Below are 13,531 nucleotides of genomic sequence, written 5' to 3' on the forward strand. Positions count from 1 at the left end.
TTTTGGGGAGAAACCAAGGTGGCTTTCTGCCACACAGCATACAAAAGGAGACCCCAGGTCACCAGAGCGCTTATGACACTCAAGCCACAGTGGTCCAGCCAAGTATCACTAAGCCTCAGTTCAGGTTTGCTTTACATTACTCATTCCATTTAAAGTTACAAAGAACCTTCCAATATCGCTTCAGGTAAATAATTAAAAAGGATTAAATGGAACCATCTACCAGGAAACTGCTGGAATCCTGAGCCATTGCCAGAGAGGATGAACTTGCCAAGATGTCATTTGGCCTTAGGCACTGGCAACAGGAACATACTGTGTGTGTTGCAGCCACACTTCTTGTCATTAATGTGGGGTTATTAGCCCATAAACTCACTGTTGCTTGCAAAAGCGGAGTAATTTTTTGCATGAAGTGGTTTGTTTTTCGGCAGGCCCAGAAGTTAATTAGTTTTCCCCGCTTTATTATTCCACGCGGTCAAATAACAGGATGGAGCTGCCCGTCAGCTGGAGCCACGCAAGGTCCAGAGAATTCTCACTGCACCTTTCACCACTGTTTACCGTGCCCATAAATCAGCTGCTAGTGAATGACTTTCTGCTCCAGCTTGTCTCAGCCACTGACAGCAATCCTAAATTGTCCCATAAATCAACGCGACAATCCCAGAGCTCAGGTCTGGGGACCACAGCAGGAGGGGAATGAAGCTTGGGTAAATGCACACACCCACTGTCGGGGAGGTGATTCCAAATGGGCAGCCCTATGGGGACCTGGTCTCTAGGGCTGTCACATCCAGGGAGATGATGTGACCTTGGTGCCATGATATGCACAAGCATGACCCCCCAAGGAATGCCATCAGCATCTCTACTGCAAAAGATGTCCCATACTGAACCCCGCCCACATGCACACAAACTATTCACTGATCCTTGAAGGAAAGAAGTGGTGTGCTCTGCCGTCCAGGGCCAGGAGTTTCTTTATACCCTGTGAGGTGAAGCCTGGGCTAAGCAAGCACCCTGCCCAGCCAATACACTCATGCAGCAAAAGGCAGCAAATTAATGTCATCAAAAGGCTGCCATGTGACAAAAGAGCTGTAGCTTAGGGATGAGGCACCAGTCCAGGAGTGGAAAAAAATAATGGCAAACAGGCATTTTTGCTTTTTCCCTTCAACAACACTGGTACAAGTGATAAACGTTTTGGGAGATAATGTCATTCCTTGGAGCCACATATGTACCTTGATTTCTGAGGGATAATCCTTCCAATAGGAATCTCCCCTCTTTGTGCTGTTGTCTCTAGCATTTGTAAGCAGATTGCATTGCAGGAAATCAGGAAAAACCCAGATGAGGGCCCATCTCAGACTGCCCCATCTGAGACAGTAATGCCACAGAGGAGTCAAACAGTACGACTGTCTAACACAAATATGGTCACAGCTAGCAATGGCTCGGCATACATTCCCTAGGCAGGTCTATAGGTCATGGACACTGTATTATAAGAGAAAGGAAAAAGTCCCTGCCTGCAATATGCCAAGGAAATAAGGTGGAAACTCTGCTATCTACAATCATTTCTACTGCCAGCCTGGGCCTGGGTCCCAACAGGTATGACTGGACACATGATTTTGGGAAGCAGAACTTACTGCTTTTGGGTGGTTCAGTCGTGTAGGATAACAGCTACTCTAGCACTAGTTTATTAAAGTCTGTGTCAGCCTGCACCCAACTGTAAGTATGATGATAATTCATTCCATCAAGGCACTTTGTCACATGCTTAGGTGCCTTTCTGGATCAGGATCAAAGTGCAGAGGACCTTGCAGGATTGAGCCCTAACAGCTGTTTGGATGAAGCTTTCTGTTCTTCACCTTGGTGGCCATGTCTGTCTGTCTACAGGCTACCTTCAGTCAACCATTTCACCAAAACCCAACATCAGAACCAAGCTGGCTGCAGGTTTCAGGGTCGGTCCCACCCCACCCCCAGTCTGAGTCTCAAACCCGTGATACAGAAAAGGGTAACAGAAGGAGCTCCCTAAAAATGACTGGGAGCTGTGAAGCTAGCCACATGATATGAATCTGGATCCATAGCTTTCCTTCCTCCTGCCTGGCTTATTTATTCTCATCTGACTGTCTCCTCCAAAAGGCTCCAGAGGAGACACAAAATACAGCATGTCAAGTATCAGAGACCATGAAGAATGGTTCCTGCGGGGAAGATTTATCCAGCTTGTTTAGCATCAGTTTCACCCATCATTACTCAGGTCACCAGCAGTGTAAGGTCACCCCAAACAGCTGTTCCCAAGGGTTGGGAGGAAAGCTGGGGGATTTACTTTTAAATTTGGGAGGAGAAAGAGAATTAAAAGCTCAAGTAGGACTTTCACATCCTCTCGTGATGGCTCCTTGACCCAGAGAAAGGCTCAGAGTTGGAGCAGTGCTACTGCTAACTGAAATCAGGTCTCTTAGAAACCTGCAAGAAATCTTTGCCTTTTTAAAGGAGTTAAATGAGTGATGAACGCCCATCAGGGTCCAGCTCAGAAGTAAAAGGCATGACACATGGCATCATGCAGTTACCTGGACAAGTGCAGCCAATTATCCCCAAGCTCCTCTGTTGATAAGTCCCAGTGCTGCTGGCATGGGGACAATGCAAGATAGTGGTTCCTTTTGCCCCAGCCACCACCCTGCAGTTGAACCTCTCCTGCTGCCCATCAGCCTGTTGGCATGACATGGCAACAGCCCAAGTCAGATGTCAGCCATTGTGCTCCCTCCTGGGCTGGTGAAGAGGATTTGGGTCAAGATACCACACACAGCATCTTTCCAAGGTGCTATGCAGAGATGTTTCAGCTACCACTACCATGCAGCTGTCTTTGGGGTGGGTCGCAGCAGGTGTACTACACTGGTGTCATCAGGCGGGCTTTTCAAAGGGCTTTTAAGAGCAAAAGTGAGGGTTTGTTTCTCCAGCTAAAATTGCAACGCAGTCAATAGAACACAACTACCCAGCTGGGGACATGGCGAGAGCACTAGGGTTCATGTCTCATCTTGTACAAATATTATCTGTTTGTGTATGATCCCATGTTCTCAAAGGACCTTGGCTTCACATGGCTTTAGCAGCAGCAACAGCTAGGATCAGATGGGATGGCAGAGAGACGCCCTGAAAACTTGGCATGCAGCTTCTTGCAATGGCCCCATACACGTGCCCAATACTGCCTTTTCTGACCTCCCATCACCTGGGTCAGCACTGCCCCACACATTTTGACACTGAGCAAGTTTCTAATCTGTACGTACGGCCACTGTACCGTATTGAGCAAGGAGCTGGAGAGAGATCGCAGCTTCAACAAGGTGCTTTCTGGATTTTCCAAGTCTCTGCTATGCCAAGCCCACAGCATTTATTTTGTGAACATATTTTTCCAGCAACAGTTCAACAGAAAAGCAACACAAGCTTCATACCTGTAGGAAAAGAGCTCACCTTCCTGACCTCCTCAAAAGTAACTTTGGAAGCTTTTTCAATGGAGCATGCATGGAGTGATGGTGATAAAAAATGAGGAAGCTAGCTGGGCAGCTGGCACAGTTCCCATAGGGATGGGACCCCACTCAGATCACAGTGCTGTGGAACAAGATGCTCAGTACGTGGGCAATTTGCATAGCAGCTTTCAGCCACATTGCAGCTGAGACTTTTTTTTTTAACACACAAGCTCAGATGTTAATGTTGTTTTAATGGGCTTTCACATAGAAGGTGGGATGTCGAGAGTGACACGTTAGCAAGAATGTACGTGCCTCTAAAAACAAAACCACTTGGCATGTTAGACCAAAAATACAGGATTGTGTGTGTGCTACTAAAACCCACCCCCAGACCTCAAACTGTCTGGCAGGAAGATAATGCAGAGGGAAAGTCACCTGCATGCAATACAACTCCCTTTACATCTGCTGCTCTGTGCTTTAACATGCAGATTTCCCACACATGTCAGAGCCAGAGGGGAGAGTACAGAGTACAGAGGGGAAGGGACTGCAGCCTCCTGAAACCTCTGCCTATGCAGAGGTGCATCAAGCTGGCATGAGCCACTTAAAAAAGATCAGACTCATCCTTCCGCATGCATAAACATCACTGGGCTGCCGGGACTTGCACAAGGGAGTGAAGCATGGTCTAATGATTAGCACACTCCTCCAGAACTGGAGAGACCTGGGTTCAAACCCTTGCACCAACACAGACCCCTTCAGCAAGGGATTTAGTTGCTTTGATGGGTGGTAAATTCACATTTTCCTCTCTTAATGTTTGTTTGGTAAGAGAAGGCCCTAGAAGCAAGGCATTTAAATACCTTGGAGGATAAGGGCCTTAATCTGGGCCTCAGTTTCCCATCTGTAAAATGGGAAGACAGCATGTTCATGCTTCCCAACAGGGCTGAGGATAAATATATTACCAGGCACTTGCATGTTGCAGGAGCAGTAGCCACCACCTAAGTGGCTGGCTGGCCTGCTCTAGGCAAATACCTGGTGTGAGTGCCTACAGCAGGGTGCACCTTGTTTGGAAAATCTGCCTTCAGAGGTGTTTAATGCAAGATTGAGGTCACTGGCTCACAGCACCTGCCATAGCATCTCCCCAGCTCCTGCACATCTAGCCAATGCTCCTGGACAGCAGCAGTCATACAGGCCTTGGAAGTAAAGCAGGGGACCAGGAGTCTGCTCATAATCAGCTCTGCCACCTTGAGTGGGTCTTGCCCTTAATGTGCTAAGTCTCCCCTTTGTTAGCACAGGGTGTTGAGAGCCTTTGAGGCCCTCAGAGAAAGCCCAGAGCTGGAGGGGCGGCAAGGGCAGAACACCTCCCACACCCAGCAGAGAAAGATCCCTCCATCTGACAAGGACGGGGGCAATACAGTTCAAGGGTAATTTTCTAATCCAGGAGGAGCGAAAGGGTTAACACTGCATGACAGAGGTCAGCAGCGCCTGGGGGAGGGAAGTGAAAGGGAAGCATTGTGGTTCCAGACAGCGGCTGGCCGTGGCCCCAGCCCCACTTGAGAAATTTAAAGTGATGGTGGTTCTGGGAAGAAAGAGGATCGAGAGCCCTGCTGAAACCTCGAGTCTTTGTCGCTCACAAAAGAGTGTCCCTTGACTCATTAATCGTGTGCTCCATGGAGGGAGCGCCTCAAAGAGCAGCGGATGACACACGCCCAGCTGTCCCTCTCGCCCCCTCCCAAAGGTGGTGGGGCAGAGGCAGGTGCTCTGCCAGTGCCCTCTGCTCCAGACTAATCTATTCTGTCTCCTTGTCTCCTCCTCCAGAACGCCACGCTGAAAACTGCAAATGAGATTAGATGCCAGGGTGCGGGGCAAATACAGGGGCCCCTCTGTGCACTGCCAAATGAGCTCAGCTCACTTCTAAGTCCTTTTCCCCCTTCCATCACCCCCTGTCTTGGTTGGGAGTTGGGTGGGGAAATAAATCCCTGGGCACTCCTACCAAGTGTCCAAATTCAATTGGGAAGGCAGATAGGGAAAAAGAGGGATGCCGGCTCCACAACTCAGTCTTGCCTGCGGGCATCTCTTCATCAGGCTTCAGATCAGGTCGTCAGCCCACCCATTTTTTAAAAGCCCTTTCCGCTCCAAAATTTTTTCTTGAGAGGAAAACCCTGAAGACAAGCATGCATGTCTACAGAGGAGAAAAGTGAACCTGTCCATACAAAAATGTTGTACCAACTGCTCAAATTAAACCATTTGGCTACTTTTTCCAGGTACAGCCAATAGTACCTGGCATATCAGCTTAAATTATAGCAAGCCCTATTCTACAAAGACCTTTGCACTCTCAGTGACATGGGACCAGCCCTAGCACTGAAAAAACTCAACTGCTTCACTGACAAGCTCCTGGCCAGGCTGTTTGATATTTGCAGCAGGCTCATCCTGTTCACTTACACTTTCTGGTTACAGTCCAATCCTTCTTCTCCATATATTAGCACAAGGTTGTTGCATTTGGGTCTCCACCACTGCAGGAAACCTGTCGTCTCTGGCCAGGAGGAAAATAGGCTTTGGTCAGAGCAATTTTTAACCAGGGGTTCTGAACCAGGCACGTTGGAGTTGGGTGCACCCAATGCTGATCTGGTGATCACGGGTGAGCTTTTCCTAGCACAGATACGAGCTTCATGATCTGCCAGGATGTCTCGGTAGTGTTGCTACTGAGCCTTGGCTTTCCACTAGGTGCCCACACAGCCAGAGTTTAATTTTGCACGTCTCAAGATTCTTGGTAATCTCTGCTCATCTGTTACCATCCCACCCACGCACCAAATTCAGAGAGGAATCCATGCTGCCATGCAAAATGCAGGCTGCACCAAAAGAGAACCGCGACGTGCCAGTCTAGCGAAGAGCTTCTTGTCTATTGAATGCATAGTTACACAAACAAGTCACTAGAGATAGTCTCCAAGCCATGGGCAAGAGGAAGGGAGAACTTGAAGGAGGGAAGCCAACACGAGGAACCCCTGTTCTGGGTAGTTTAAATGGCAGGGACTTGGATAAAGTGGGGTCTGGTCCAGACTATTGCTGGGTTCAAATCCTGACTAATAAGGTTCTGAAAAGCCCATACTCCAGAGGAAAAGCACAATTGTGGGTCTTTTGTTACACTCACGTCCAAGGATTTCAACCCCCAAAAACAGAGTCATAGTCCTCTCCCAAATGGGGATAACTGAGGCATAAAGAGGGCTAGATAATATCTGCCTGAGATAACAGCCGATCGGGGAAGAGGCCTTCCACTGGAACTACCAGGTGAACCCTGCCCCAACATGAGAACTGGGCAACCTCCCTTCATGCCTGCATGAGAACGAGAGAATCAGTGCAAATCGTTACTAATGGAAAACAAAGGACAACTGCCACATCCACCTTCACGCTGCCAGACCCTGCTCCCCAAAGCTGTCACACCCATCACATAATCCATCTCTGTGCTTAACAAAAACAGGGGTCCTCTACAAAGGAAAAGCCAAGAGACCTGATGGGGGGAAGGGAGCAAGCTGGCTCTGCTCAGAGTCTCAAGTCAAAACAGGGAAGAATGTGCAAAGAGCTCAGAAGCAACTGAGCCCCCCAAGAGGCTGCAGATGCACAGCAACGGCCTGGGTGGTGGTGGAGGGTGTTTACGAGCACAATAAATAAATGCATGAATCTATGTACAATTACCATATAAAAGTGACTTCATGCCATGTCCCTAAAATAAAACTATCCTCAAAAGCAGCACCTGCAGTGGCAGCTGCACTGCACTTCAACTGTTGAGCTGCAATGCTGGCTGCTCAGTTCCAGGAGGATCCACGGGTGACATCCCAACACCACTGAGTTCAGCACAGTTTTGCCATTGGCTTCAGCAAGGCCAGGATTTTACCCCAGAGACATTTATTAGATCCTCACAGAGCAGTAGTCAGATATGAACCCCCATCTGGGCTAGATCTTTTATGCATTTAAGTTAGAATTGGGTATTTGACTGGTCAAATAATGTTCGGTCAACTGACCGGTCAAATATCGGTCCAACATTGTAAGAAATTGCCAATAGGTCCAAATAATACACGGAAAAAGCACAATTATTCCATTAAAGAAATATGTCAAAAACAATTAAAAAATCGTATTTTTGTCAAGAACACTTAAAAAAAAAAGTTATTATGTAAAATGGCTGTAATCTTTGACTGGTCAAAAAATATGCAGTCAATTGACCAGTCAACTGACAGTATTTGGCCAATCATTAGACCAGCTTGCCAACCCTAATTTAATAAGTGCTGACCTTAGATCTAAGCATTGGCGTTCTCAGCCTGGAGTCTGAGGCACAATTTGCCCCTGTAGAAGGGGCCACTGACATGGATCACTTATGGTGAGCAGTGAGATTGAACAGAGCTGGCCAAAAGCTTTTCATCAACAAAAAAAATTTTGTTTTAGATTAAAACCTCCTGTTTTGATTAAAAACAGATTTGTTTTAAACACAAGAGTTATATTTTTATAGGAAATGTCCGAGTCTTCAACAAAACCCGAACCTCCCAATGTTGTACATCTGAACCAAGAAGCCTGCAAATTTTAGGGGAAACCCAAAAAGAAGTTTTTACAAATTATGAAGAAAGATGTTTTTACTGTGATGTTTCACATGGTGACAAAATACCACCGGCTCCAGCCACTCCCTTGACCCTCGCATGCCATCACCCCTGCAATCACAGCCCAGATCACACCTCTCCCACTGTGAATTCTCCCATTCTCCCTAGAGTTTTCTTCTGCTTTGCTCACCCCCGCTCCCTCCAGTCACTAGTACTACTGCTCTCCCCCAGGGTGGTGAATGGAGAGATTTACAGGCAGACAGGGAGCAAGGACACCACCACACTGAACCCAGTATCAGAGAGCTAAGAGGCCAGTGCTCCAGGCAGGACAATTCCTCCCTTATTTGAGCGCGCCCAGCAGGAGGATTCCCAGGCACCTGTTCCACCTCCAGGCAAACATGCAGAGGGACTCGTGTTTAGCACTGCATGGTAACGGAGCCGTAACTGTCAGGGACATCAGTGCATGTATGTCCTCTCGCCATTGCAGCAGGGGGCCTTCTATTGTGCTCACGTTTCATGCAGACTCCAGCTAGAGTTCAAACAAAACACAGACCCCTCTGTTGACGCAGTGAGTTCCTAGATATTCGGAGTGTTTTTCATGACGAACGGCATCTCACTATTCATTGCGCAGCTAATGGGTTTTCTGTCTTCCTGATATAACACTGAAGGAAGACGCCAGCCTCTTGCTTTTGCCCACAGGCAACAAGGGCTTTATTGATTTACTTGGGACTTGGGACTGGTTTTTCACAAGCTGCATTCTCTCTGATAATAAAGCCTTATGGACAGGGCTTAAATTTCCAGCTGCAGCCCTCATTGAAACGTGGCTAATTATTTGGGAACTTGCTTTACAGTCTGTTTCCCTCATCATTAGGGTAATGTTCCACAAGTCCCACCACCATCAAACTGGTCTTTAAAGAGACACTTTGCTATTCAGTCAAGTCCTCTGCACCCCTACCTGTTCCCCTCCAAGCCTGAGGCAGCTACCAACCTTGGCCCCCAGCCTGCAGGGGCTCCAAGGCTGCAGCCAGGGAGTTGGCAGGATCAGGCAAATTAAGGCAAACTTTTGAAATGAGAAAAAGAATTCAGAATGGCTGAAACAAATCACGAGCAACTCCGCTGGCACTTGAGCTGCTGACGCGACTCAGTGGAACGCTAACAAATTAAAACCTACTTTGCAGGTTTAAATGACTGACCATTAAAAGGATCTCACTCCCGCGCCCTCTAACCACCACTTCACTATGGTGTGTGATGGCAAACGCTATTCAGCCCAGATTTATGGATTAATAAGAAATCGTACCTCACTGGGTTATAAATGGACTCTCATCGCGACTGGCAGTTGTACCATTTGCTGAATGCTAACTGAACCCTCCGCAGTGGAAGGGCACCCACTGGAGCGACTGTACCACAGCCTTCAGTTTTGCAGTTTCTCCACATTCAAGGAGCAGGGTTATTGACTCGTAAAGCACTGAAGAAATCCCATCAGCACTTTAGTACTGCCAGAGCAATGCCCGGGGAAGAGTAACAGCTCACTTACAGATGGGGATACTTATGTGCTCACACATACAGAAGCGCAAAAGTTTAGGACATGAAGATAGCAATACAGCTTAGGAGCAAGCCAGCCCTTAAAAAACCCCCACAAAAACCCTTTTTTGTTATATGTACTTAGCATCTCAGCCTGACAGCCAAAATGAATGTCACAAAGCAGCTATGCTAGGAAAAACATCTAAAAGCATCATTTAAAAAACTAGACTCTAGGATCGAGATTCTCAACCAGTATTAATCAACCTGGACTGATCCACTTCCAGGGAACTATGGCAATTTAAACCCCCAGAGGGTCTGACTCATTATATTTAGTTGATAAAATTATGGAAACATTTTTTTTGGAAGTTAAAGGATTAGGTCCTCTGCTGGAATATGTGGGTATAGCAAGCAATATCCTTGTGCTGAGGATCTAGCCCAAAGCATGCAGTGATCATTTGGAAGCTGTTGACTTGCAAGAGAGTCGTTCCATCCACAGAGCAGCAAAATCACAACTGGCTGCAAGTATAACCCCCCAGCCCACACCATGCCTCGGCTCTGACTCGGGTCTAGTAGGAAGTTCAGTGTCCAGAACCCATTCCATATTGTGGGTGCTCTGGGGGCTGCCAATGCAAGTAGCAGTGGTGACCAAGATGTGGATACCAGCCCATTAGGAACTGGATTCACCTGGCCCATATACTAACACTTAGTTTGACAACAAAATGCAAAGCAGGGAAACACACAAAGGAGAGCGAGCAGGTGTTAGAGCCTTGCTTACCGGACAAAGAGTGACAACATATCTGCATTGTTCACATACCTGATCGAACAGAGCTTTCCAGTGCTGAGAGGTAAGAGGCAATGCATGAAGAAGGAAAAAAAGAAAAGAAAAAAACGTATAAGAGCAATGATATTAGAATGCATCTAAGAAATCTACTTAGACAAATAACCAAAGGGGCACATGGACCAAGAGCCAGGTGTTCATGCTGCGTCATGCAATACCAACCGTGATGCACTGCAAAACCTGGAGCAGGTCACAGCCTCCCTACTTCTAATGTCCACATCTGTGAAAGGTGAAGGAGGGGCAGTTTCAGTTCTCACAGAGAGGGACTCATTTTGAGGATTAACACACACACTGTGCTTTGGAAAGGTCAAGTGCTAAGGACAGTTATTAAATCTGCCCAATGGCATCAGAGCTGCCCCATGATCTGGATGCACGCAGATATGCGTGCATAAGAGTCCCCCTTGCACATGGCAAGTCCGTGCTTAGTGCTTACACAGCCTTCAGCAGGCTCAGAGTCTTTCATGACACCCATCAGCAACCACGTTTCACATTTTGGACTACCTTGGATTCTAAAGCTCTCCCCACCCATCCCATCCGGCTCACGCTCCATCCCAGCAGAGGGAACACAAGTAACATGTCACTCCCTATTGAAGTGTCCAATCTGACATAAAAGAATGCCCTCCCTCCATTGTTCAGGGCAGGGCAAGCAGGTTGAAGTGTCCATGTAGCATTGCTCGTGGGACACGGTAACGCCTGCTGCAGGGTCCCAAGAAAAGGTAGAGCCAGAAGGGCGCTTGACCCCCTGATCCCTAACCACCGTACAGCACTCTCGATGTGCATCTCTCACTCACTCACCTAACACAGCAAATGGGAAAAAATTAGCACTGGATTCTACATAAAAAAGCACCTGCTCTATCTTATGTCAAATAGAGCTTACATAGAGAGTGAATAGTATGTCATTACATGTGGTAGGCAAAGCCCAAAAATTGATGGGACGGGGCATAGTTTGCACATTAATTCACTAGATTCCCACTGATTGCTCAGGCCGGGGATTTTTTGCATGAGTCTTCTTCCTAAACTCCCATTCATCATGGTAAATCTGCCTAATGCTTTCAACAGGACTCTGTTCAAATCCTGTCTTCATTTAATGTCACTGTGAACACGGTAATGACATCACGGCAAAGCTGCAAGTGGACAGTCCCCACTTCTCCAATGGGTAACAAAGTATAAAGGTTGATTGCGGATCAGGTCTTGTCTGACAAGCTAAGGAGCATACCTTGGGTTTCCAAACTGAACTCCAGTTTGGTCCTGTGTACTCCCTGCACAAAGTGATTTTAATTCTCAAAGATGATAAGGTGCAGTCTGCTAGCCTAAAATTACAGACCGAGAACAGGCAGGAGAGACATTTATACCATCTTCCCTCTCATTTCATGTACAGGTTGCACATAAATGATACCTTTCAGGGATGGTGATGGGCCACCCTCTTCCCTGGTGAAACAAGCCTCTTACCCCATTGGCAGGTAGGTGGAAGTTATCTCCATTTTACGGATGGGGAAAAGGAGCTGAAAAAGGCAGATCGAATCCCCACTGAATTCACTGGAGTGATTCTCTTGATATGAGTGGGGTTAAGTCAGGCTCCAAATGCTTTACGCCCAAGGTCATGTACAACGGCAGGATGAGACCCGTTATCTAGGTACTGTCGTGTGCATTAACCTAGACTCCATCCTTTTTCTCCCTGCTCAGCACCTTCAGCCTCTACTGACTTGAACTCAAGGTGAAGCTGCTGAGCTCCTTGCTGGAGCAAACTGCTAATGACTTGACTCTACTATAGACGACAGCAGCTCAGAGGCATCTCTTCCACTGGGGAAAGGAAACACAAACTCTTTCTTGAAATCCAGCTATGCAAGTACTGCACTAACCAGAGGGACCAGAAAACACAATCAAAGACAAATAAGTGCTGGGGGCTCAGGGATTTAATATTACATGGAAGAATCATCCATATGGGGTTTCTCCTCTCTCTATATTCTTCAAACAGGCTTCACTCAGCCGTATAGTCTGTGTTGTATCACAGGTCAGATGAAATGATCTTAATGTTTCCAGCTGGATTCCTAAAGTGTATTGCTCAGACCTGGGAACACAGCTCTTCCAAATACTTCTGCTTTGCTTCCTGCCCTTTGGGAAAGGATCCGACTGCAAAACCAACCTGCCAATGTTTTCAGAAGAGAAAGCCTTTAGGATTTTTGTGCGTCCCCTCTGACATCAGAGGGCGCTCAGGTTATTTTGTCCTGACTTCACAAATTTTACTTTCATTCTTATTGATGGCCCATGTGCCTTGGAAGAATAATTTTCCGGTGCCCTCTGCCATCTGCCTGCTTCAGTCTCCTCTATCAGTTGAACAGGAAAAGAGCCTTTGCTTCCCTCAGCTAAGGGGCATTGCAAGGGTAGAAGGGGCAGGAAGATCCTGTTTTCCTTGCACACCCACAACTCCCAGTGAATTAATGAACATACAACACTCCTTAGGCTCACAAAGAATGCAGGGTCATCTCCACGCTGCCTGTGAAGCATTTTCTATGGGGAAAGTCCTCGTCAGCAGTCAGTAATTCAAGGCCAGGTATTTTCCAAAAGAGAGGAAGATTCTGCTTGCTAAGGGCACCGTTATCATTGGGGGGGAGAGGGGGGGGCGTAATTTGAGCAGTTGGACACATCTGGTTCAGAAAGAACAGGATTATAAAGTGCAGAAACCTAGAAGGATTATAAAGTGCAGGATTATACAGTGTTATAAACCTAGAAGGAAGTGCAGAAAGAGACCTTCGAGAACTCCCTGCGCTTGGGCCTGACCCAGCACCTGCTCTGTCCCTAGTGGCGTCGCATCCAGCCGGGACCCCCGGCGCTGGGACCCGCAGCAGCCTTAGGGGCAGGGGAGACGTCGCGGGGAAGGAGCCGTCAACCAGAGACGCAGCCCGGTTGCCATCCTGGCCCCGGGGGCGGGCGGCTACCAAGAGGAGGGGGCGACGGGGAGAATTTGGGGGCCCCCAGGGACAGCTCCCGACCCGCGACGGCGCTTCAGCATCCCTGGGAAGAACGCGGCTCCTCTCCCCCCAGCCCAGGTCCCTCCACCGGGCACTCACGTCCTCCGCGGCCATGGGCAGCGCGTCGGCGGGCTCCAGCACCTCGATGTCCTCGGCTCGCGCGCTCGCGGCCGCCGCCGCCGCCGCCGGCGGGTCCCCCATGCTGCG

At 48.0% G+C, this 13,531-nt stretch overlaps 1 protein-coding gene across 1 annotated transcript in view; it reads right to left on the reverse strand.

Moving 5' to 3' along the window:
* The window catches only part of RHBDL3 (rhomboid like 3), a 118,237-nt gene extending 104,712 nt beyond the window's left edge, over positions 1 to 13,525 (reverse strand). Inside the window, exons 1-2 of the mRNA XM_019516871.1 lie at positions 13,424 to 13,525; positions 10,332 to 10,355 (exon numbers count right to left, since the gene is read on the reverse strand). Of these exons, the coding sequence (XP_019372416.1) occupies positions 10,332 to 10,355; positions 13,424 to 13,525 (126 nt within the window). The remainder of the gene's footprint in view (positions 1 to 10,331; positions 10,356 to 13,423) is intronic.
* Positions 13,526 to 13,531: the final 6 nt, after the last annotated feature.

Source organism: Gavialis gangeticus, unplaced genomic scaffold, assembly GCF_001723915.1.
Source record: "Gavialis gangeticus isolate Ggan-Ray unplaced genomic scaffold, GavGan_comp1, whole genome shotgun sequence".
NCBI lineage: Eukaryota > Metazoa > Chordata > Crocodylia > Gavialidae > Gavialis > Gavialis gangeticus.